A 22214-nucleotide genomic window follows, 5' to 3' on the forward strand; every position below is an offset into this window, starting at 1 on the left:
CGGATGCCATTGCTGCTGCTGTTATACTCTGTTCAGGGACTCTGTTATGGTTTGTCATATGCACTCCCAGACTGGGCGTTGCTGAAAGGCAGTGCAGAAATAATCAAGTTCCTGGGGAGGCTTAATATGGACAGTATTGTGGTTACCCCATGATGGGAGGACAGTGATGGTTTGGGAATGTTTAGAACCTGTGCTTCCTGGGGAAGAAAACAGCAGTTGCTTTAACGTGTTTAGCTGGCACACGTGGGACTGTAGCCTAATGCAGAAGTGGTTTTATCAGTTTGCCGGCAGAGTAAACAGAAACTACTCATCGTAATAATCCTGGAAATCACCCAACTGCAGCCAAGATAATTATTCAGGATTCCCTGCGCTAGTCACATGAGATAGGAGCAACTACTAGTGTAAGTTAAACAGAGAAGGCAGGTTTTATTTGGAAATTGTCTTACTCCTCCTTACTCCACAAAGCACACTGTGGTGATTTTCCTTAGCCTGCACACAGCCCGAGGTGCTTTGGTGGTCCGAGAGCTGAGCTCAGCCCGTTGTCAGTTGTAGGGTCTGAAACATAACAAGAATGAAACCATTAATGCTGTTAACTCTGGCATTACTGATCTTTTCAGCAGTTGAGCTTTCCAGCTCTTGTGCAATGGCTTATTGCAAAATTCAAGATCATGTTACGACGGAGCATATTAGAACTTCATCTTAGATTCAAAAACTGGCAAGTCAGCCTGAATTGGCAGTGCTGAAATGTCACAATAAGTACCTGAGGTGAGCAGGAGTGCTGTAACTCAGAGGCTAAGAATTCCATCTGACTCTATCACCTCTTTGTATTTTATTAGGATTTGTTTGTCAGACACTTTTAATCAACTGGACCTGCTGTTGGTAGTGTTCGCTTGTTAATACAGTGTGTTTACAGTGTATACTTGTAAAAAGGCAGTGCCTAAAAATTCCTTCAAAGAACCACCTAATAACTCTTGCAGGAATCATTGTTCATCTAGGATAGCGCAGGTCTGGAGAGAAGCAAGCCAGCTGGGCTTTTTGTACAGCCATGTGTTGAGCCCCTGGAACAGACAGTGGTTATGGCAGGTTTGTACACGGATAAGAAAAATGTTCAGCCTTGTCCTGGAGAATCGACAGCCTGGGCAGACAAGCCCTCTGCTGCTACAGGGTTCAGTGACCGCAAGCATCTCTTTCAAAGAACATTATTTCCCCTTCCTCTGTTGGACTGGGCACACAAGCCAGACCAAAAGTTTGCTCTGACCTAGTAGGACACTGCATCCTTCCTTCCCGTGGTTCTGACTGTGGGAGAGAGGAGATGTCACCCACCTGGCCACTCAGTGGAGTATAAGGAGAGTGACACAGGCAGGAGAGTTAAGCACTCCCCTTCTCATGGGGAGAAGCAATTAGAATTTGAGGATCGAATGGACAGGGCAGTCAGCCGCTGCCGGGGCTGGGAAGGGAGGCGACTGCACAGTTTGACTGTAGCACTGCAGTTCTGGAAGAAAACGGAAGGTCCTAAATAGCATCCAGTCAGCCTTGCTGCTGCTATCAAATGTGGCTCCAGCTTGTGGCCACCGTTCAGTTTTCTACCAGCAGCTTGCCAAGGCTTGAAATGTAAGCTATAACCCACCGTTTTTTTCTTGAAGTGTTATTTTACCTGGCCGATTCCCCTTGACTTCTGTGCCTAGCCGAGGTTTTGGTGGAAAGGCTGGGTGCCAGGCATCCCCAGGAACCTTTCCACTAGATGAGCACGTGTAACCCATGACACATCCACGGGCCTTTGCGTGGGGGCAACAGCAACGGTGCTTCTTGTCTCTGGACACTGCTGGTGTGCTCACAGACGGAGCGTTGGTTGGCTCCATCTAGCCAAAGTCTTTCTGTCATTACCACCTTTTTTTCCTTAGGAGATGGCCAAGGCAGCTTCTGTATGCCCCCCAGAGAGCATGGACAGCGAAGACATGCTTTTCATGCTGTACACCTCAGGCAGCACTGGGAAACCCAAAGGAATTGTTCACAGCCAGGCTGGATACCTGCTGTACGCTGCTCTCACGCACAAGGTAACTCGGCTGCGTCCTCTGGAAAAGGTTCATGTACCTGCCAGCAGGGCTAAGGAGAGGGGCTTGGACCAGTCTGGGTTCCCTGCCCGGTTGTTTTTTGGGTGTAAACAAACCGATAAGCATCTGAGAACGCGTAATTAATCTTCAGGATTTGTTCCTGGGGCATAGAATACTACGCAAACCAGAGCCTAGAGTTACGAAAGGAAGAAAACTGCTGTGCTGCTACTTTTGCATTTAAAATGTGCTAGTGTTGCAGGCCAGAAGTTGTGGACGTTAAGATGATGCAGCTGAGTTGATTGTGGTTATTATCTTACTGGCGTCGGTGACGTAGATATTACTGTAGTATTTTGCAGTGGGATGCTGGCCTTTTTTCAGAGAGGGTCTGGACTCTTAAAACAACCTCTTTGCATAGCACTTGTCTGAAGATCAAGAATTACATTCATGCTCTGTGGTTGCACCTTTGCACTGCTTTTTATGTGATCTAGGCTAAATGTTTTAACCCCATTTCTCATGAAAAAAAAAAACAAACAAACCCAAATCAAGACACTGCTGCTTGAAGCTTCTGGTCTGAATTCTGCATATGAAAAGGTAACAGTGAAATGTGGAGAGGACTGTGGTGAAAGGTCTCCATCTGGCTTTAGTGGCATCACCCTGTTTGTAATCACACACAATTCAGGCGGAGGTTTTATTTCTTTAGGCTGATATGGTTGAATTTTTGGAAGATTTGGATGTGCAGTTGTCAGACTTCGCTGCATGAAGGGTATCAGTTACGTCAGCTTTTCTGAGACAGCATAATCTCCTAGGCATCCCTTTCTTAGTCCAGAAGGTAGATCCTGCACCCTGGTGCAGGCATGCAGGGAGGCACTGGGTGCAGCTGCCGTCCCTTTAGAAGTACGTCAGAGCCTGGGACAGAAAGGCACTTGCAAAAGGGAGGCGAGAATTGGCTCTCCTAGGTAGAGGGATGGGCTGACCTGTGTGGCCTCTGTGGTCTTTGCACATTCATGTGTGACACTCTTGTCACACGCTCAGGGGGTTTTCTTTCGCTTCTGATCCAGCTTCTTTCATCTAAAACATAAAGCTGACTCTGCCCTACGAGCCAGGGCCTCTTCACCACATGGCAGAGTTGTTCGATTTACAGTGGGAAGCATTTTCCATGACCAAGACAAGCTAATGAGTTCTCCAAGCTTTTTATTTTGAATTTGATGAGGGTAGCATCTGGAAAGCGATACACCGGTAGAGAAGCTAAGAACATTTCTCAGAAAATGTTTCGTGAGCACCTATCAGTTTCTCCAGCTTTCTTCTGGAAACCTGTTGATACTGGTGAGGGGTCTGAGCCTCGGGGGCCCGCAGCTTCCCTGCAGCTCAGGGTCAGCTCTGCCACGTGGGCGGCCAGGAGTAGGCAGCCTGAGGTACCCAGGGCTCTGGGCTTTGGCTGTAGCTTTGTCGCTCCAATCTGAGCAGCTCCTGGGTGTTTGCAAAAGCAGTTGGAAGCCCAGAAGCCCTGCTGCTGGTCCCTCCGACTTGCCTCCTCGCCTTGGGCTGGCCTTTGTGCTGCCGTGTCCGGCGTGCCTGGCTCCACTTGCCCCGTGTGCTCTCTTGCTCCCACGTGGATGGCCAGTCCAGACCTTGCCTGCCTTTAAGCACCTGCCAGCAGAAATTCAGCTGACCTTACGTTTATCTTTGCAGTATGTATTTGACTACCAGCAAGGCGACGTTTTTGGCTGTGTGGCTGACATTGGCTGGATCACGGGACATAGCTATGTTGTGTACGGACCACTCTGCAACGGAGCCACCTCTGTCCTCTTCGAAAGCACTCCAGTGTACCCTGACCCAGGTGAGGAGGGGGTGGGTGAAGGTTTGGCTAGATGTGGCAGTGTGACAAAGCTTTGAGATTTAGAAACCTGTCCAGTATGACCTGCCTGCTCAGGGGTGGTAAGCTCCATTTCTTTGGAAGACGCGTCTGTGATATTCAGGAACATCAGTGCCTCCAGGGTGATAAAAAAAGTCGCCACTGGCTTTGCTCTGTACTCACAGTAGTCACAGCTTTAGCCTTGGCTATTAGCCTTCCTGCTGAGCATTTGCAGCGGTGTGTCAGTGCTAGACAGATAAAAAGCCTGTTTGTGATTTTGCAGGTCGTTACTGGGAAGTGGTACAAAGGTTGAAAATTAATCAGTTTTATGGAGCACCTACGGCTATACGCTTGCTGCTGAATTATGGAGAAGAGTGGGTGAAGAAATATGACAGATCTTCCTTGAAGACCTTGGGATCAGGTACGGGGCATGAAGTCTTCATTGGAAAAAGACAGGGATTTCTAGCTGGTGAAATGAAGGTACCAGAGGGGCTTGGCTGACCAGATGGGATGTGGTTAAAAATAGATAATAAAGCAGGGTCCCTGTCTGGCTTTTCAGATATTTGCTTAGCAGAAGGAGAAATAAACTGAAGTGCTGAAGTTGGGGCCACTGAACCTTAGTGTGATTGCCTGTTTCCCAGCTTATTTTGCAGGATCCCATTCTTTGCTAACAAGAGTTATCCAAGGGTAAATGACATCACTTTGAATTTTACCGGCATAGGTGACCCAAGCAGTGGTTTCCTGCATTATTTAGAATTCTAGAGGTTCATATGCGTGACCTGCATTGATCAGTTGTTTTCAGTGATACTTCCTGCTTGCCTTTGGGTCCTTCTGGAAAGAAGTCAGCCCTCAGTTACATGAGTGCATGGCAGTCCTTTGCACATCCCAGCAAAAACGCTGTAAACGTTCTGCTCGAAGATCACGCATCCAGTGTCTTGTGCACCAAAAGGGAGGATGAGCTGCCTGCGACCCCTCGAGTCTCAGGCTGCCTCCTTTCTTATTTTTGCTCTAGTGGGAGAGCCCATCAACAACGAAGCGTGGCAGTGGTTCTACCAGGTGGTGGGAGAAGGGCGCTGCACGCTTGTGGACACGTGGTGGCAGACAGGTAAACGGCGTCCCCGGGGAGCGCGGAGGAGGGGGCCCTGGCCGTGTGCAGGTTGCTGGTGGGTAGAGAAAGATTAATACATGTCAATCTGATCCGATGAGCCTGTCAAAAAAACCCTCCTGGCATTTTGATCAGTGTTTGAAAGTCACTGGGGAGTTTCAGCACATAATGGCAGTGTAACAGCATATGAAAGCAATAGCAGTGGTGGTTTTTTTTTTTTTTTTTTTTTCGTCTTTTCCCCTCCAAATGTTCTTTGATATTTTGAATGCTAGAAAATCTCAATTGGTTCTAGAAACAGGAGGAAGAGATTGAATTTCTGGGCAAAGCTGGGAGTAGGCAGCTTGAATTGGAAACCTCATTTTCACTTATTTATCCAACTGTACTGACCTTGATACGGCCTTATCGTGAAAAGGCGTTTATAACACCCTGTAGCCACAATCTGCACTTAGGTGTGCTTTGTTTCCCTTCCTGGTAACGGTCAGAGGAGGATGGAAAACTAAGCTGTCTAGCCAAAGGGACCTAGAGCAACTGCTGTGGTGGATTGGAAAGGAGCGAGTGGAGCTTGCTGGCTGTGTGTGAGGTGGGGGGGGGACAGGGGGCTCCTGCAGCTCCTTCCTCAGCACCCGGCCCTCTCTTCTGAGCACCAACGTTCAGGACTGGCTAAAGGGAGCTTGCAACGTGCCCTTCTCGAGTCGTGAACCACAGTTTGCCACGGAGCCATGGACTCAGGGGACGCAGCTGCTGGCATTCTGCCTCTGCTGAATGAAAGCCATCCCTACTCTTGAATTTCTAGCGGACATTGGGCAGAATATTTATTCCCTTTTCAGTCAGGCTGCTCCTCATTTCATCCTCGCTCCTGCTAGCAGGCTGTACCTTCAGGATCCCTGTGGTCCATCTCAGTGTGATGAATTAGCTTCTGGCAGACAACCAAGTTCCACCTAATCCAGGCCAGGCTTGCAGACTCTTTTTATTTTCAGATTTGAAATAAAACCACCTCAGAATTCAGAGCAGCAATGTTAACTACCATCTACTTCAACTACTGATCTCTTAAACCATCTGGGCCCTCACATGCTGAACAGAAGGAAAGCTGACTGGCTAGGTGCTATGTGCTTTCCTCCTTACTGCTCTGAAATAAAACACCATGGAGAAGCAGTTGGTTACTGTACAGTGATGGAGTTGAAAAGAATCTTTCTTTGCCCTAATGATTTTTTTGTTCGTTTGTCTTCCATTAACTGGTGCATGCAGCGTGCAATGCAGTGTCTTCTATTTTCTCTGAAGTACAGGGTTGGATCTTATATTAAACTGTAATTCTCCTGGGTTTATGGAGCAACAACTGTCAGACTGGACGGTCTATTAGTGCAGACTGCTTGATCTTACCTTGAGCCAGGCATAGTTTTGCAGGTAAACAGCTACCAGCTCTTGGAAGCATAATGTAATGATAAATATTAATGAAATTCATTTTGTTAGAAAGCAGAACCAATTTTTCTTCACCACTGATACATCCAGTAAAGAGGAAGTCAAATTAATCTTGGAAACATTATATACACCATTTGAATGTAAAGGGAGCATGGAAAGAGGTCACAAAACCAGTCTGATGGATGTTGGTTGTGGTCCTGCAGTGTCCCTTCTCATACATAATTTCAGTATAGCTTCTTAATCGTGCTGCTGTATGCAGTGCTCTCTGTGCTACGTTGCTCTCTGAGGCAGCGCCGTGTTGGCAGCTAATAAAGCCAGTTGGTGTAAAGATCAGCAAATGGTGATTTAAGAATCCACTCTGGAGTCTTTGGGTGAGCAAATGAGTGAGATGGCAGTTGTGAGGAGCAATTCAAGTTGTGTGATAGGTGCAGGTGGGGGAGATGACAAAGTCCCGTGACTCTTCCTGTTAAGATATTATGTAGTGCTGAGCTTTGGTCGACAGTAATAAAATCAAAGCTGTGTTTGCGTTTCAGGTGTAGCTCTTCACAGTGCAGAATAGACACCAGGTATTTTTACTTTTGCCATTGGTTTTATAAAAAAGGTACAGCTGTTGTACACAGCTGTGAACACAGGCTGGTTTTGAAAGAAATCTCTGAACAAGCCCTGGAAGCCTTTGGATTTTGCATCATCTTACAGCAGCTTAGACTGGGCTGGTGCTTCTGAGTCGGATTCCCCCTGGAGTGGCCAGTCCAGTCTGCCTGTGGTGGTGAAGACAGTGGTGGCAGAGGTGATTTACCCTAGGCAGAGGGGACCACGTTTTGATGCGTCACCCTCCCTGCTCAGACTCCGCTGTCCTTGCCTAAATTCTGGGTGGATTTGCACTACGGTGACCGCACGGGCACAGGTGACGTGGAAGCATGTCTTTTCTTCTGCCAGCTCTGCCTCTCGAAGGTCAGACTTCCTAAGGGCAGGGCAGAGCCTTTGCTAGCTGTCCTCTGTCAGTGAGCAAAATCGGCACTTTTAAAGCAGTTTAAAATAGGTCTTTCCAGTGCAAATAATTTTGAAAGCACCCATGCCACCGTGCAGCTCCCTCTGGAACGTGACTTTACTGCTGCTGGCTGCAGGATGTGTAGGATGTGGCAAAACCTGTGTTGGAACAGAGCGTGCAGTGCTGTATTCAGAACGAGTACTGGCTTTGGAAGAGCAACCATCACTTTAATCAGGTTCCCTGCTCTGACACAGATTTTGTCTGTGCAAATGGAGAACAGCAGGTATCCGGGGTGCTTTTGCCTTTTTCTGAAGAGATTCAAGATGACCCTTTCAAAGTAAACAGAAACATGTGAAGTGGATGCTTGCCCATCAATGGAACGTGAAGCAATTTTATGTGTAGGCCACATGTGAAAGTATTTTCTGCAGATCTGAAGCTTGGGGTTCCTCGAAGAGACCCTTCCTCATAGCTATGTCAGGGCAGCTGGACGCAAATGCAGGGTCAAGTTCAGCCTTTCCAACCTCTAGTTTCAGTTTTCACCACCTCAGCAAAGCTGGTAGAGGTGCGCACTTCCCAAGTGGCAGAACATACCTTTATTTATAGACCATTATTTTTAAAAGCCTAATTTTCCTTTGTTTTTGTTTCTCTCTTCTGTTCCTGAATTAATTTTAGAACAGAAAAGATCTGATTAAAGTTGGAGTCTGGTTTAGTGTTCATCCCAGCAGGAATGAGAAAGGCTGATGAAAAGGTTCAATTTTGAATAGAAGATAAGCTCCACCTGCCTGCAAGGGGTGTGTTAATCTCATACTTGGTAATAATAGTAATTCAGGCCCCTGAAGTGCTTTTCATGCTAACCTTTGACAGCTGTGAAAAGAGCACCGGGAGATAAATCCCCTGACGTGCTTCTACTTTCCCTGGAAAACCACTTCTGGGGTAGGAGGTGGGGTGGTGAGGACTTGCCCCCGCCGGCCCACGCAGCCCTGTCAGCGTGGGGAGGACCTGCAGGGCTGCCAGGACGGGCCGCTGGCTGGCTGCTGGGGGAGCGGGTCCGTCCCCTGGGGGAGCTGACGTGGAGGGAACGGGGCACGTGGGCCGAGCCGCGGCCGGGACTGCGGGGAGGCTGCCGGAGCGCGCCCGGGGGGGCCGCTGCTGCAGCGCCGTGTGCCCGTCCCCCCCCCCGAGGAGCTGAGCCAGACGCCCGGGGTGCTGATGCGCTGGGGCACGGTGAAGCTACTGGTCCCCTGGGGCGGCTGCTCGGCCGCCCTCGGTCACTTGTCACTGGCGTACGCGGCGCGCGGGGATTTTTGCAGCCAGGCCTGAACGGGGCGCGGTGCAGGGAGCAGGTGGGAGCAGCTCTCGACCCGAGCTCACCGGGGGGGGACCCGCCTGCAGCTCCCCGCTCTCCACCTCCCGCAGTGTCCCCCATAGACAGACCAGGCCTTGGTGGCACTGTCCTGGCTCGCCAGGCACTCCTCTCTGTTGAAGCTTCTCTTGTATTCACAAAGGGCTCTTGGTTTATCAGGTCTGTTTTCAGATGGCTGCGGCACTTGGTGTTGCGTAATCCCTTCCCAGTGGCTTCTTCTTGCAAGTTGGCTTCCCTATTCTGCTCTTTAACTACGAAGAGCTGGCATTTGCTTTCATCCAGCATTGGATGGGCCACACGTATTTTTTTATTTTTTTCCTTATTGTTCCAGAAACTGGTGGCATCTGCATTGCCCCGCGGCCTTCAGAGGAGAAAGCTGAGATCGTTCCGGCTATGGCTATGAGACCTTTCTTTGGGATTGTGCCCGTGCTGATGGATGAGAACGTGAGTCGAGGCTGTGCTGGGTGCCCAAAAGAGAACCTGGTGTGTGTTTCCACCTTAATCACCTTTCTGATGGCAGACGAACAGGATCCAGAAGGATGTTTGTTCCTCCATTAGAATGGTAGAAGAGATGAGCAATCTGTGTGTGGAGTGTATCTCCAATGTCCGTATAGATTGCCAGCTGCGCATTGCAAGCTGCCTGCAGGTCTCTAGAGGAGTGTTTGCATTCCCAGCACCACTTTCATGGTCTTACACTGCTTCTGATTAAGAGCTGCTGCCTCCATTTGTGAGAAGTCAGAAGTCACACAGCCCCTGGGAAACAGGGAGCTGAACAGTTGGAGCAGTGCACGCAACGCCCAGCGACATGGCAAGCCTGGAGCAGCCTGGGACTGGTGGAGGTTCCCAGGGGGAATGCGAGGCGGGAGGCCCTGCAGCGGAGCATGTCTGGGGGAAAACTGGTGCTGGCTGGAGAAGCTGTGTGGGGCGATCCCCATCTGTGCGCCAGTGCTCTGTTAAACAGTACAGCACATCATCCCTTCCGCAGACAGTTTGGTAAGGGGAAGCGGCAGCTAACGAAAGTGAAAGTGGAAGGCAGGAGTCCAGGCATTTCCCTGCTAGCCTCGTCCCGGGCCTCCTCTCTCTGCTTGGCACATCTTTGCTGTGAGCTGTGCTGGCATTGCCCTCCAGAGAATCCCAGGACTCGCTTTTCTTTTAGCCTTACCTGCTGTGCTGCTGGCCCGGGGGAAGGGTGATATGGCTGTTGCTGGTAGCCCCCTGAGCTCCGTTGCCCCCCGCCGTGGCCCTCCAGTGGCAGTCAGCAGCGAGGGGCAGGGTGACCCCTGCCAGATCAACGACACAGAAGGCCTCACCGTTCCTGTTGCGTTCACCTGATCGTCCTTCCTGTGCTTGAACCTGCAGGGGAAGGTTATAGAGGGCAATGATGTGTCCGGCGCGCTCTGCATTGCCCAGCCGTGGCCTGGCATGGCAAGGACGATCTATGGAGATCACCAGCGGTTTGTTGACGCCTATTTCAAAGCCTACCCAGGTGAGGAAAGTGCTGAGCGAGGCAGTCTGCACTGCAGTATAAGCACGCTGAACGTTTTCTGCAGCACTTTGGGATATTTCTATACCAGCCAGATTTTGGTTCCTTGGGGCTGTGTGTCATGTGTTGCAAGCATGCACTGAAGGTCTTAGATAGTGTTGACCTTTCTCGCTGTCCAAAGGGAGTGTATTTTTTAGAAAATCTTAATGCCCAAATTTTAAAGTCCAAATACCTTTTCTTTGGGGCCATTTGTATCTCCCTTGGAAACAGGCATATTGAATGGGAAAGCACCTCCTACATCACCGAATGTCACCCCTGCTGTCACATGCTGTGCTACATCCTTCCTTTTTAAAACACAATCATGTTGTATCTGGCAAGTAATTAGAAGCGGCGGGGAAACATTTTTTTGTAGGAGATTGGACAAGACCACTGTCTTCACTCAAGGGAGCAACTGAAAGGGATTTGCAAGCTACAGGGTAGGCAAGAATTAGAGAGAGAATCCTGCAAATTGTACCACTTGGGTTCGAAAGTAAGAATGGGAAACTGGTAGGGAAAAATGCAATGAGCCCACAGTCCCTTATTACTCACTGCATGTTTGCGTCTGAAATCTTCTTGCTATTTAGTTGATAGCTGTTTAATTGATTTGGAAGGGCAGGAGGCATGACTGAAAGTCCATGTATTGGCCAATAATGGGTCCTGGCAAGAACCACCTTCAGATTTCACCGAGCTGGCTGCCTGCTGCTGCTCAGAGGTGCCACAGGAGCAATTCACACGTGGACACGGCTTTGGTGAAGAGCTAGCTTCAAGAGCCAACAGTGTCCTCAATGGCACTAGAGTTTCCTGGAACCACTGGGCCTTTTTCAGTTTCCATCAAATGTTTTGGGCCCTCCAAACGCCATGCTTATCGCAGGGGCTTTTTTTGAAGCCAGTGCGATCGCAGCGTTTCTGCTGCGCTCACATACTGGAGAGGGACTGTTACCTGGGATCTGAATCCTGTTAGCCAGGAGGGAACATGGCTTTTCATCCATCCCAGTGTAAGTGATTAAAAAAACTTGGCAGTGTTCCCACGTACAAAACGCAATAGAACGGCTCCCTTTCAGCTGAGCAGCTGCGGTCTGCCATGAGCGCTGAGGTGTAGCTGGCAGCAGACCTGAATGTGACCAGCAGCCTACGGCAGGATGGCACAAGGCGTTTGAAGTGGTTCCACCTTCGTGCTGAACGCACGCCGTCGCTGTGCAGCTGCAGGCACGTATAGCCCAGGGGGATCAGAGAGGGCCCCCCCCCCCCCCCCCCCCCCCCCCGGGTTTTGTGAACCCAACCGAGCGTCGCTGTGTTGTGCTGCTGAGCTTGGGTTTACTGCAGGGGCGTCTGCCACTGCTTGCTGCTGGTTGCCTACAGAATTTTGCCCGCCGCGGCAGAGGTCTGAGCTCTGCTGTCTCGGTGCCGCTCAGGTGCCTCCTAGGAGCCAGCACAGCCCCGGGCCGGGCAGGTGAAGGTTGGGGATGGCAGAGGGAGGTGGGAAGCGGTGTGTGGCAGGTCGTGCAGCTGTGAGCTTCTGAGGCTCTGCGAGCTGCCTGGTCCACCCCACCCTACTTGCCATCCTCGAGCGGAGTCTGTTCTGCGTCAGAGCCTGAAGCGATAGGCCGGCACGGTTCCTGCTGCTGAGCACCCACACGTCTTTCCTGCAGGTTACTACTTCACGGGGGATGGTGCTTACAGGACCAAGAAAGGCTATTACCAGATAACGGGGCGCATGGACGATGTCATTAACATCAGCGGGCACAGGCTGGGCACAGCAGAGATAGAAGATGCAATGGTAAGTTGCAGGCAGGTAGAGCTCCCTTGACAGGGCGTATCTGCGGGGCAGGGGGGCCCTCTCAAAGGAGTTGTATGAATTTGAACGAGTTCAGGGTCTCTTGCCTTCACACCCCTGCCCCTGCCTTCACACGGCTTGATGCGGGAGGGATAGCAGATGTGCCAAGGGAAGCAGCGCCCTCATTAAGCAGACAACAAACGGGCAAATGAGAGGAGAGTCACGCTGGGGGCAGCCCCTGCAGTCAAACTGTCAGAGCTCTGTTTCCTCTCAGTGACATTGTGCTGTTGCAGTTGTAATTTTGGATGCTGGTGGAGTCTCCATAAGGGATTGTCCCTCCTGTTTGTCCCTTTCCCTGCGCTAACACCTAACCTCTCCTTCAAATCTCTGGTTCTTGCTCATCCGAACTAGCAGAGTATGCCTGAGAAATTCAGCAGCGTTACATATGAAGCAACCTGGATTCGTGTCAGCTGCAAAGCCAGCCTGTCATTTTGAGAGAAAATAATACTGGCTCAGGGAACTGAAAACAAAAAGTTCTCAGAGCATTTATCTTCAAAGCTTGACCCGAATATTTATTACTATAATCGTGCCCTGCCTGAAAATGGCACTCAAACGTAACATTTGGTAAACCTGAGCTGTGTTTGCATGGCACACAGGATACTACTTCATCCTCCACAAGTACTTTTTTTGTCTGTCTGGGTTTCTGATCGTCGATACAGGATCCAGTTCCCCTTCCACTCTATGTATGTGTATATGCAAATATATTTATGTGCTTAGATTGCTCTGTGATGCGTTCTTTCATATTTTAATCTCATTTAAGATAGCATAATCCAGTCTTTGGTATGGGATTCGGATATGCAATTTCTTCTGGTCTACACACCCAAATTGTCATCTTACTGCAGAAGAATGTTAAATTAAACTCTGAAGTGTGACAGAATAAGTCACTGTTGTGTAGCATAATAATAAACATACGCATTTGGCAAAACAGCCCTTGCCCCCTTCTGGGGAAATGAGGAAGCCTGATTCTTTCTGCCTTCTGGTGTGCTTTGGGCACTTATAAACGCCAGTCAGATGTGGCCTGTGATGGTGGCAACTTTGCTTTTGCTCTGCTGGCAGCAGTTCCCTGTGGCAGAGAGCAATGCAGGACTGATTTTGCTCGTGATTTGGCTACGGCCAGTCACCACTTGGGACTGTAGCCATGCACCCACAAGAGCGCAGGCAAAGAAAGAGAAAGCAGGTTTCCAGCTGCTGCAAATTCGGCTTGGTGTGCGCAGTGAGCTTGGCAGTATATGTAAGAGTATTTCTTTGTGTGTTTAAAAGCAGGGCCAGTCCAGGGAGTAAATGCTACTCGCAGAGACATGGCCGTGGCCACCAGCTGGCCGTGCGGTAGGAAGGTGCCATCCGGCCTCCTGCTGTGCTTTCAGCAGGATCTGCCAAGGGGCGGGCGTTCTGTTCCTAGAGCAACCGGCACAGACTCTGCAGGGCTTGAAGCAGTTGTTACGCTCTGTGTGGTTTTTGTTTCCCTTTTTGTGAAGGCCGATCACCCCGAGGTCCCCGAGACAGCCGTGATTGGGTATCCACACAAGATCAAAGGAGAAGGTATGTGAAAAGCAGTGTCCTGACATGACACCGACGTACACTTCCCTTAATTTCTAGCCTGGGCTGCGTGTTTGGAGGTGCTGAGGGAATGGGAGGGCAGTTGTTCTCAGGTTGACTGGCGTTGCAGCCCCAAGAGGCAGACAGCCATCAAAATAACTGTGTGTTCTTAAGATGGGTGCGGGTATTACTCCCTAAACTGTTTTTTATGTGCTAGAGGTTCCTTTAAAAGGATCGTGCTCAGAGACGTCCTTCGAACAGAATGGGAATAGCTGACTCGTGTCGGTCAGTTTTTGATCCCCGTGACACTTTGGTAATTCGAGTTGTCATTGTCACTGAGATCAGTCTGGTCCATAGATGCCAAGACAAGGCTGGGCCATCACTTGGGGGCTGGAGTCTGACACTCCCTTTTTGTAAACAGGATCAGTGGTTTTCTTGGCAGTCCCTAGATTGCACGTCGGAATGATTTGAAGCCTGCCTGGGCATTCGAGTGAGCACCCCAGGTCTTGCCAGCCAGGCTCTAATATGTGGCTTCCGCTCATTTGTCTTCCAGGTGCCTTTGCTTTCATAGTAGTAAAGGAGCAGACAGCTCATATAGACCGTGTCAAAGAAGAGCTCAAAACCATTGTGGCTTCCAAGATAGCAAAATACGCTGTGCCCGACCACATTCTGGTAAGTGGGAGACTGTAACTGGTACCAGGAGCAGGAGTGGTCACATTCAGCACGTGTCACCTTCCTGCCTGCAGTGCTGACATCTGGCAAGATGAAGCAGCAGGAAACCAGAACTAGCTGGAGGGATCCCTGGGCTGGGGAGGGCAGGTGCAGTGACCCAGAGCGGGGCTGGGATATTGCAGCTGCTCCAGCCTGTGGAACAGCTCCTCAGTGGGGCTGTTACAGAGTGTTGTAGAGCCACCCCGAGGCTGCTCCAGTTGGGCCAAGCACCGAACAACCCTTGAAGGGTATGCACAGAGAGTGTCCAGAGCAACGTGCTTGCCCAGAGTTCTGGCAGAGGGGCACCCCAGGCCCCTCAAGATGCACTTGATGTCCCTGTCACCATGCAGCAGCATTACTGCTCGCTGCAGCTCTTGCCCTCAGCTAAGCCCTTGCTGAGGCAATGTAGCACTGCTGTCTGTGTTGATAATTAGCAGCAAGCCCAGATTTCAGAGCCCTGGCTGTTTCTCTTGCGTGACTGTACAGCTGTGCAGCCTGACCCTGGGAGCACTGATGAACTCCAGGCTCTGTCTCAAGGCTCCTTGCCTTTCAGCATCTCCCTTTGTGTCTTTGGGGAGAGTGCACAAAGCTGTCCCTTAGGTGCCCCCCAAGGCCCACCTGCATCCACCCCAATCTCTGCTCGGGGGCTGTGACCAGAGCACTTCATTGAGGGGCTCTGCTTTAGCCACATGCTTGGAAGGTGGATCCCCAGACACCAGTTACAGAATACAACAGGAACAGGCAAGGATGGCTCATTCAACTTGGAACAGCCCAGGACCTCCTCCGTGGATCGGAGCAGCTTCCAGAACTTGCAGGTTTGCAAGGAAATGCCTCTGTTGCCCTGTTTTTGGGGGGCAGTCCTGCAGAGAGACCCATCTGCTGTTTCTGTGCATGTTAGTTAATGCTTTGGAGTTTTGTTGCCTACTGGCCTGATCACATAGCAAAATGTGAGACCTGTTAGCGCCTCTGTTCAGTGCCCGAGAACTCTCTACCAGGCTCAAGTTTATGCTAAAGCCTTTAAAACGGCTGCTAAGTCCTTTGCAGGAAGCATAGCCAAGACATTTAACATTCTTCTGGTTATGAAGGAAGGCATGTAGGCTGACAGGTGTAATCAGGAGGAGGGAAACATCAGCCGACAGCAGTTATCCCTTGAGTGGGAGACCCTGTAGCCGGTGTGCAGTATTGTGTGCTTTATATTCCTGCCCTGCAAAGGGGGATGTGTCTGTTCCGGTAACGCGTTGAGATCCTTGTCATCATCAGTGTAACCAGCTTTCTATTTCAATAGTGAACAGCTTATTCAGGACCCGATTCTCCAAAGAGTTGTGTGTCCTGCAGCACCCAGCCTGGAGGTGCACAGCAGTGAGCAAATGGGGAACAAAGTCTACTTAAATAAGAGTAAAATCTAAAGCACAAGGAGTTGATGCTAGTGACGCTCCTTTCCTCGGACATAACCTAGTGTGCTCCAATGGCCTGGTGTTTTCCAGGAGCCTCAGAGAAGCTGTGGCCGTGAGACAGTGTTCCAGGCTTAGGACAGTTCAGCCAAATTTCCTTGTGGTTTCCAGCAGGGCCCAGGTTCCACTAGAGGTGTGTCTTTCCCTTCTCTGCAGGTGGTAAAACGTCTTCCTAAAACCCGATCAGGGAAGATCATGAGGAGGCTGCTGAGGAAAGTAGTCACTGAACAATCAGGCAACATGGGAGATGTCACCACACTTGATGATCCAAATGTTGTCAAGGAGATACTGGATGCTTACCAGAAGTACAAGGAGAAGAGCTCCTCATAATAGGCAGCTCTGGGATCTCTCACCTCTGGAAATACGGCAGGTCTCAAATGACCAGGCAAACAAGATGGTTCTCTCTTGGTGTTTTTTCAAAAACTGTGTTCCTTTCTAGGGGAACAAGATTTTCCGCTCCACAGTGTGTTCTGAGATGCACAGAGCTAGGAGCAATCTGCAGTTTTGCAGTCAGTGAGCTCCCTTCCATTGCCTTTAGTGCTGTTGCAGAGCAGCCATTGCTGGTTTCCATTAGCTGTGATGAAGTTTAATATTAGCTGAGGCGAGATGGAGATGTTACTGTTTTCTGATTTTAATGTTTTTATACATGGGGAAATGTTTTTATACAATACTTTTGCTGTTTTAAAAGAAGCCCTGGAATACACTTCTTCAATTTTTCCTTCAGCTTGGCTATCTGAGCTCAAGTAGCTGTATTTCACCTCAACTGTGGTGCCTTTTCAGCAATGCTGAGTATTCTCGATGCTTCACGTGTGCTGTTAGGGAGGTGAGGAGGACACGGCTAGTCTGGTAATTCTTTCTCGTGTTTACCCAGTTGTTTTAACACCTCCTTCAGCTTTCCTCACAAGGATTTGTTCCTACCACTATACGTCCTGGGGCTCGCCAGAGATGGTGAGTCTGCGTCCCTTCGTGTCCCACCTAGGCAACCCAGCATTAGCACTTAGAGCTGCAAAACTGAGCCACAAAGCCTGCCCCTGCCCTTCCTCCATGTCCTCGGTGCATCGCGTAGGAGGGGTCTGGTCCCACATTCTGCCTTGAGAAACTGAGGTCACCAACTGGGCTTTTGAGGTAACGGTCCTCTTCCTCCTCGGTGGTGACAGCTGGGTCTGTGTTGTCCGTTGTGGTTCACTTCTGCATGTTAGCAGTGGTGGCCTCCAACTGGTGGATCTTCGTTGCCAGCTGGTGCTTTGTGCCTTTGCTTCCTGAAGCTGCTGTGCAAAGTGACGATGTTTGCTTGCTGTCTGTCAGAGAAGCCTTGGGAAACAAAATCCCGAAGTGCTCAAGAGAGGTTTGAAGCTGAGAGAGGTGTGCTGGAGGGTTCGTTGTGACTTGCCGGGCTGTGTGTTTTCTGAGGAATGGTTATTTTAGCCCACCCCCAGATGGCTTGTAAACCTCGTTTGTTCCAACAAAGACAGGCACCCAGTTTGGAGGTAGGTTGGTTCTCCCTGTCGAAGTTGTGACTTAACGCTTATCAAGTTGGGCCCTGCCATGTCTGCCCCTTCCACGCGCTGTCGTGCTGGTCTTCCAAAGACTTAAGTGCCAGGTGGGTACCTGCAAATTGCAGAGTTCACCAGGAGGGAGGAAGTGCCTCTTAGACGCCTTCTGGAAAGGGATTTCAGACCAGCCATCTCCGAGTAGCAGGGAACAATAGCCTTTCTCTTTTGTATGCTTTCAAAATTGCAACTAGTATAGTCAGTGTTTTATTTCCGGGCTCGTTTTATTCTGAACACGTTTTGATTGAAGCACTCCTTATATTTGGGCTGTTCAGAAGAATTTGTTAGTAGGTCTCCTGTCCACTACTGTGCCACTGAAGGTCATGGAAAAGCCCGTAGGTGCCAAATGCCTTTGAGGCTCCTGCCACTGCTGAATTTGGTTTATGCTGGCCGAGGTGTTCAGAGTGGTTGGAGGGGCCACGGAGCACGCCAGGAAAGCGTGGCAGGGGACTCCTCTCCTCTCCCTGGGTGCAAAAGCTGAAGGTACACACTAGTGTAGCGTGTAGAGCGCTGGGAGCGTGCGCCACAAGGGCTCAGGCAGAGCTTCTCCATCTTAACCTGCCGAAGCCAAGTGGCTGCTACCCACCCGTGTGCTGCTGTGGCTGCAGTCACTCCACCACGCTTCGCAGCCCTGCCTCTGTCTTGCTCAGATGACAGGCTGCTTAGTTTCACGGAGCTGCGTCTTTCGGCCTGCCGAACCCCCGAGTCACAGGCAGAGTCGCCAGGTTTTGCCCCAGTGTCACAGGGGTGACTTACTGATGAATTTAACTGGAGCAGCACTGCCTTTTCCAGTGGAACTGTGTACTGGAAAGACAATCTGTCCACCTAACTGGAGGCAGGGATGGCAGGAAGGGAATGGCTAGGTGATCCTGGAGGACTGGGGGAGGAGGGGTGACTTTTTTGGCCAGCAGAAATTTTGGTACCAAGTGGGGAAGCAGGCTGCTCACAGTACGATGTGCTCTCAAAGACAGGTGTGTTGTCTTAGGTCCCAGAGCTCCTCTGAGTACGCCAGCTGTATTTGCTGGTTTGGTTGGTTGGGTTTTTGTGTTTGGTTTTTTTTTTTGGTTTGTTTTTTTTTTTTTTTTTTTAATGTCTTTGGGGACTGGGTAATACAGTAGGGAATATTGTGCTTCGTTAAAATTTCCATCCTTCTGACTGCAGTCCATTTTTGCTTAGGGTAAGTAGACAGCCTATGGACTTTGTGGGAAGTTGAAGATCAGAATGTTTGATAGAGTTCACAGGATGTTAATATTTTAGGAGGCAGCCACTACATATATCCTTTAATGCCATTGCAAAAGAAAAAAAACTTGCTTAAGTGATTTTTCAACTGAGAAGCAGCCAGGAGTTAGTGGTGCTTTTTACAGAAAAAGTAGACTCCCTTGTTTAAACAAGTCGCCTCTGTGCAATCTGAAATACAGTGTGGAGAAAGAAAAATTTACTTTTGAACAAGATTACACACTTTCTTTTTAGTCAAGAAAGCACTTCCTATACTATGGATATAGAATATCCATGTCCTGTTGACCTGAAATTTCCATGCTAAGGTGTGACTGAGTGGTCGTAGGTGCATGGTCTAATTCAGATGAGCTGCCTCGTGAAGGCTAGCTGTGTGAGGGGCATCGTGGCATTCATCACACAACTCCTCTGCTCAGGGAAAATGGGAGGTGGGTGCTCTCCTTCACCTGCAGCCCCGTCGGCTCGACTTGCACGGGCTTGGGGACCACGGCTGCCAGGGAGGTTGCAGACTGACCAGGCAGCTGCAGCACTCCAGTAAATTCACAGCCGTGCCAGCTGTGGTGTGGACGGACTGTAATTACAAGCCAGCCTCATACTGTGAACTTCTTAAGCCTTACAAGCACCTTTGCTGAGATTATGGCACCAGCACATGCAAGCTTAGAGAGCGGCGTGTCTGCCGTCCAGTACCATGATGCCTGCTCTCGTTCCTCCTTGCGCAGTCCTGCAGCTGTGGCCCCTGGGGTGTCCCTCTGCTCAGAGGTCCCCGCCGGGTACTCCAAGAGAGACTGTGGTGCTGTCGTGCTGCCCACGTCATGTTCTGGGGCGGACACAGCGTCTGCTGGGCAGCCTCAGCCTCCATCTCTGCTGGTAGACCTGCACTTTGCAAGCACACCGGCATCAGCTCTGGGAGCCAAACGCCGTGCTCAGTTCATCTAATAGCACCCTGACGCTGGTGGAAACGGCTAGGCAGGCCTTGGAACTGGCACTTCTTCCAAAAGGAAGAATATCGTGCTTCACTGGGTAGGCTACTCTTAGAAATCTCTGAGCAGATGAAATTTTCCAGCCGGCCAAGTGCCCCCATGATCTCCGCCAACTTCAGCGGTTGCATCTTCAGTGCAAGCCCGAGTCGAGCTTTGCATTTGTGGCATTCCCTGGTGGCAACAGTGCTCTCTGCTTTGCATGCAGTAGTCTCACGCCCCAGCAGGCTGCTTGCTCAGGAAAGGGTTCAGTCTGCAGAACTGGAAGGAGGTAGCTTGCGAAAGCCTCCAGTCTTAAGAGCTGATCTTCACTAATCGGGGAAGGAGGTAATGGTAGATGGAATACTTTACGCTGGGATCGTGGGACAAACTTGGGGGTAATTGCTTCGTTCAGGAAAGCAGAACTTTTGAATTCTTCTAAACCTTTGTGTGTCCGTGAGTCACATGTGTGTTATTTTCCAGATTGCCTTTGTAGCTTCATTAAAAGAGATCCAGAGTCGATTTTGCCTGTTGCAGTTTGTTGCAAAGGGCAAATGTGCTTGCTTTCCCCACTCCCCACTCGGTTTTGCCGGTGAGACCTGGTCATGGTGCCTTTTCCTCTGCTGGAGACACACACCATGATTTTCTGAATTTTAGAAAGGGAAATTCCATCTTTCTAGAGATGAGGTGTGTGTTGTACAGTCTGATGTTAAGCCTTTAATTTCATTTTGTTTTCTTTTAATCATGCTTTAAACACATTTATTGTACTTAACCAAAACCAGTTTCTTCAATGATCTCTGTATTCATATTTTCATTAAAGGAAATATCTTTCTTTGTGTGATGGGATGCCTTTGCATCATACACGTCTGGCCCTCCATCCCCTAAAGGGTCAGGGACTTCCTCAGTTCTTTGGACTTGCTTCTGCCTGTCCTGACCATTTTAGTCTGCCAGCGCAGACCAAAGAAAGGTGAAGGAGTTTGAGATGAGTCATCTTGTGGTCCAAATTGCTGGTTTGCTTTGTTGCTTTTCTCTAAATAGTAGCTCACAGGGAATGAATTACCATCAGAAAACTGCCACTGCAAAACAACTCAAAAGGTTGAAAAACAATCATTTGCATGTCAGTAAACTGCATGTCCTGAGGTCCCACTCTATGATAGTTTTCCTGTGTGATGCAAACTGAGAACAATTAGTGGCAACAATTAGTTACCGTTAGTTAATAGGGATGGTTCAGCTACTAATCTTGTTTTGTGCACAGCATGCACAAGTAGAAAAGGAGTGAAAATGGGATGTGTGTGGGGAACATGAGAGACGGCACTGTGTAGAGCGTGAGTGTGTAGCTGTCCCGGAGCTGAGCAGAGGAGAAGAAATTTGTTTCCAGGTGCCACGGATCGGCTGCCAGTGCTGGGAACACACCTTTTGGGGTGGAAATAGTCACCGCTATGCAAAATTACCAGCCTACAAACGTTGGTACCGAACCACCTGCCACAGCAGCTTTTCCACTCTTGCTTCTCTTCTGTAGCTGGTGTGTGTCTGCCTGGGCTCCCTCTGTCTGCAGTGGCATTTACTTTGGCTTTTTGGCCTCTTAAAGCTGGGAGAGTGGAAACCCAGCGCTCTCGAGTCCTCACCCTGCACCTGGCACACAGAAGACTCAATTAAATTTATTTTTCTACCTACTGGACCTTGTGGATGCCATTTTACTCCTCTGCCTCAGCCACCCGCGCCCCCGGGAGCAACGGTAGCCTCATGGCAGAGCTGGGAGGAGAGGTTGGAGAGCACTGACTGACGTGCGGAAAACAGACTCCACAATCTGATAGATTGTAAAGTAGGTATGTTTATTCAGCGCTGGGCACACAGGGGATCGCTCCTCCGAATGTGTGTGCTACCATGTGGCACCGTTGCCTTAGATTTATAGAGCAAATGATTACATATTCATAATATTTCGCAATACGCCTATACATATGCATCACCTATCCCCGCTTCGTATTAAAATTAGCATTTCCATGATCTCCTCCCAGTTGAGTCTGCGCAGTGAGTTCCTTTGGTCCTGGGCAGGGGTCGTGAAGGGCTGGGCGGTGGTCGTGGGAGGAAGTATCTCCTCTTCCTCAGTGCTGAACTTTTCACCCCGAATTCCTGCGCAGTCTCTGTCACCCCCTGGACCCGCAGAGCAGGTTTGTGCCGGTTGTGGGGTAATCTTCACTTACTCAGGGGTGGAGGAGGCTTTTTACTTAAACAGGAGATAGTGGTCGAGCAACACAAACATCTTCACTTACTCAGGTGTGGAGGAGGCTTTTTACTTAAACAGGAGATAGTGGTCGAGCAACACAAACACCTCGTACAAGCTAGGCAAACTCTTATCTCGACTATTTCCCTCCTCATCCCCTTCTTGCTATTCCCACATTAACCCTTACATCCCCTGTCCCTATCTAGGCCCTGTATCATGACCACAAAGTTCTGGGGCGAGGTGGTTGTTCAGGAAAGCCGGGCCCTTCGGGGAGCAGTGCTGCTAAGCTCCTTTGCCTGAATTTAACCTGAACAGAGAGAAAAGCCCCGCTCTGTGGAAAACCCACGCGTTTCGTTAGTAGGTGTGATGCCAAACAGCCTTTCCCGTTGCAGCCCTTGTCTGTGGAGCTGGACTTGGCTGAACGT

At 49.8% G+C, this 22214-nt stretch overlaps 1 protein-coding gene across 1 annotated transcript in view; it reads left to right on the forward strand.

Annotated features, from left to right (window-relative positions):
- ACSS1 (acyl-CoA synthetase short chain family member 1) overlaps positions 1 to 21238 on the forward strand; it is a 45192-nt gene extending 23954 nt beyond the window's left edge. The window contains exons 5-14 of the mRNA XM_042789606.1: positions 1902 to 2054; positions 3741 to 3888; positions 4187 to 4324; positions 4916 to 5008; positions 9107 to 9219; positions 10135 to 10261; positions 11947 to 12074; positions 13607 to 13670; positions 14221 to 14339; positions 15986 to 21238. Of these exons, the coding sequence (XP_042645540.1) occupies positions 1902 to 2054; positions 3741 to 3888; positions 4187 to 4324; positions 4916 to 5008; positions 9107 to 9219; positions 10135 to 10261; positions 11947 to 12074; positions 13607 to 13670; positions 14221 to 14339; positions 15986 to 16159 (1257 nt within the window). The 3' untranslated portion in view covers positions 16160 to 21238. The remainder of the gene's footprint in view (positions 1 to 1901; positions 2055 to 3740; positions 3889 to 4186; positions 4325 to 4915; positions 5009 to 9106; positions 9220 to 10134; positions 10262 to 11946; positions 12075 to 13606; positions 13671 to 14220; positions 14340 to 15985) is intronic.
- The last annotated feature ends 976 nt before the right edge of the window (positions 21239 to 22214 follow it).

Source organism: Tyto alba, unplaced genomic scaffold, assembly GCF_018691265.1.
Source record: "Tyto alba isolate M040663 unplaced genomic scaffold, T.alba_DEE_v4.0 Super-Scaffold_16, whole genome shotgun sequence".
NCBI classification, from domain to species: Eukaryota; Metazoa; Chordata; class Aves; order Strigiformes; family Tytonidae; genus Tyto; species Tyto alba.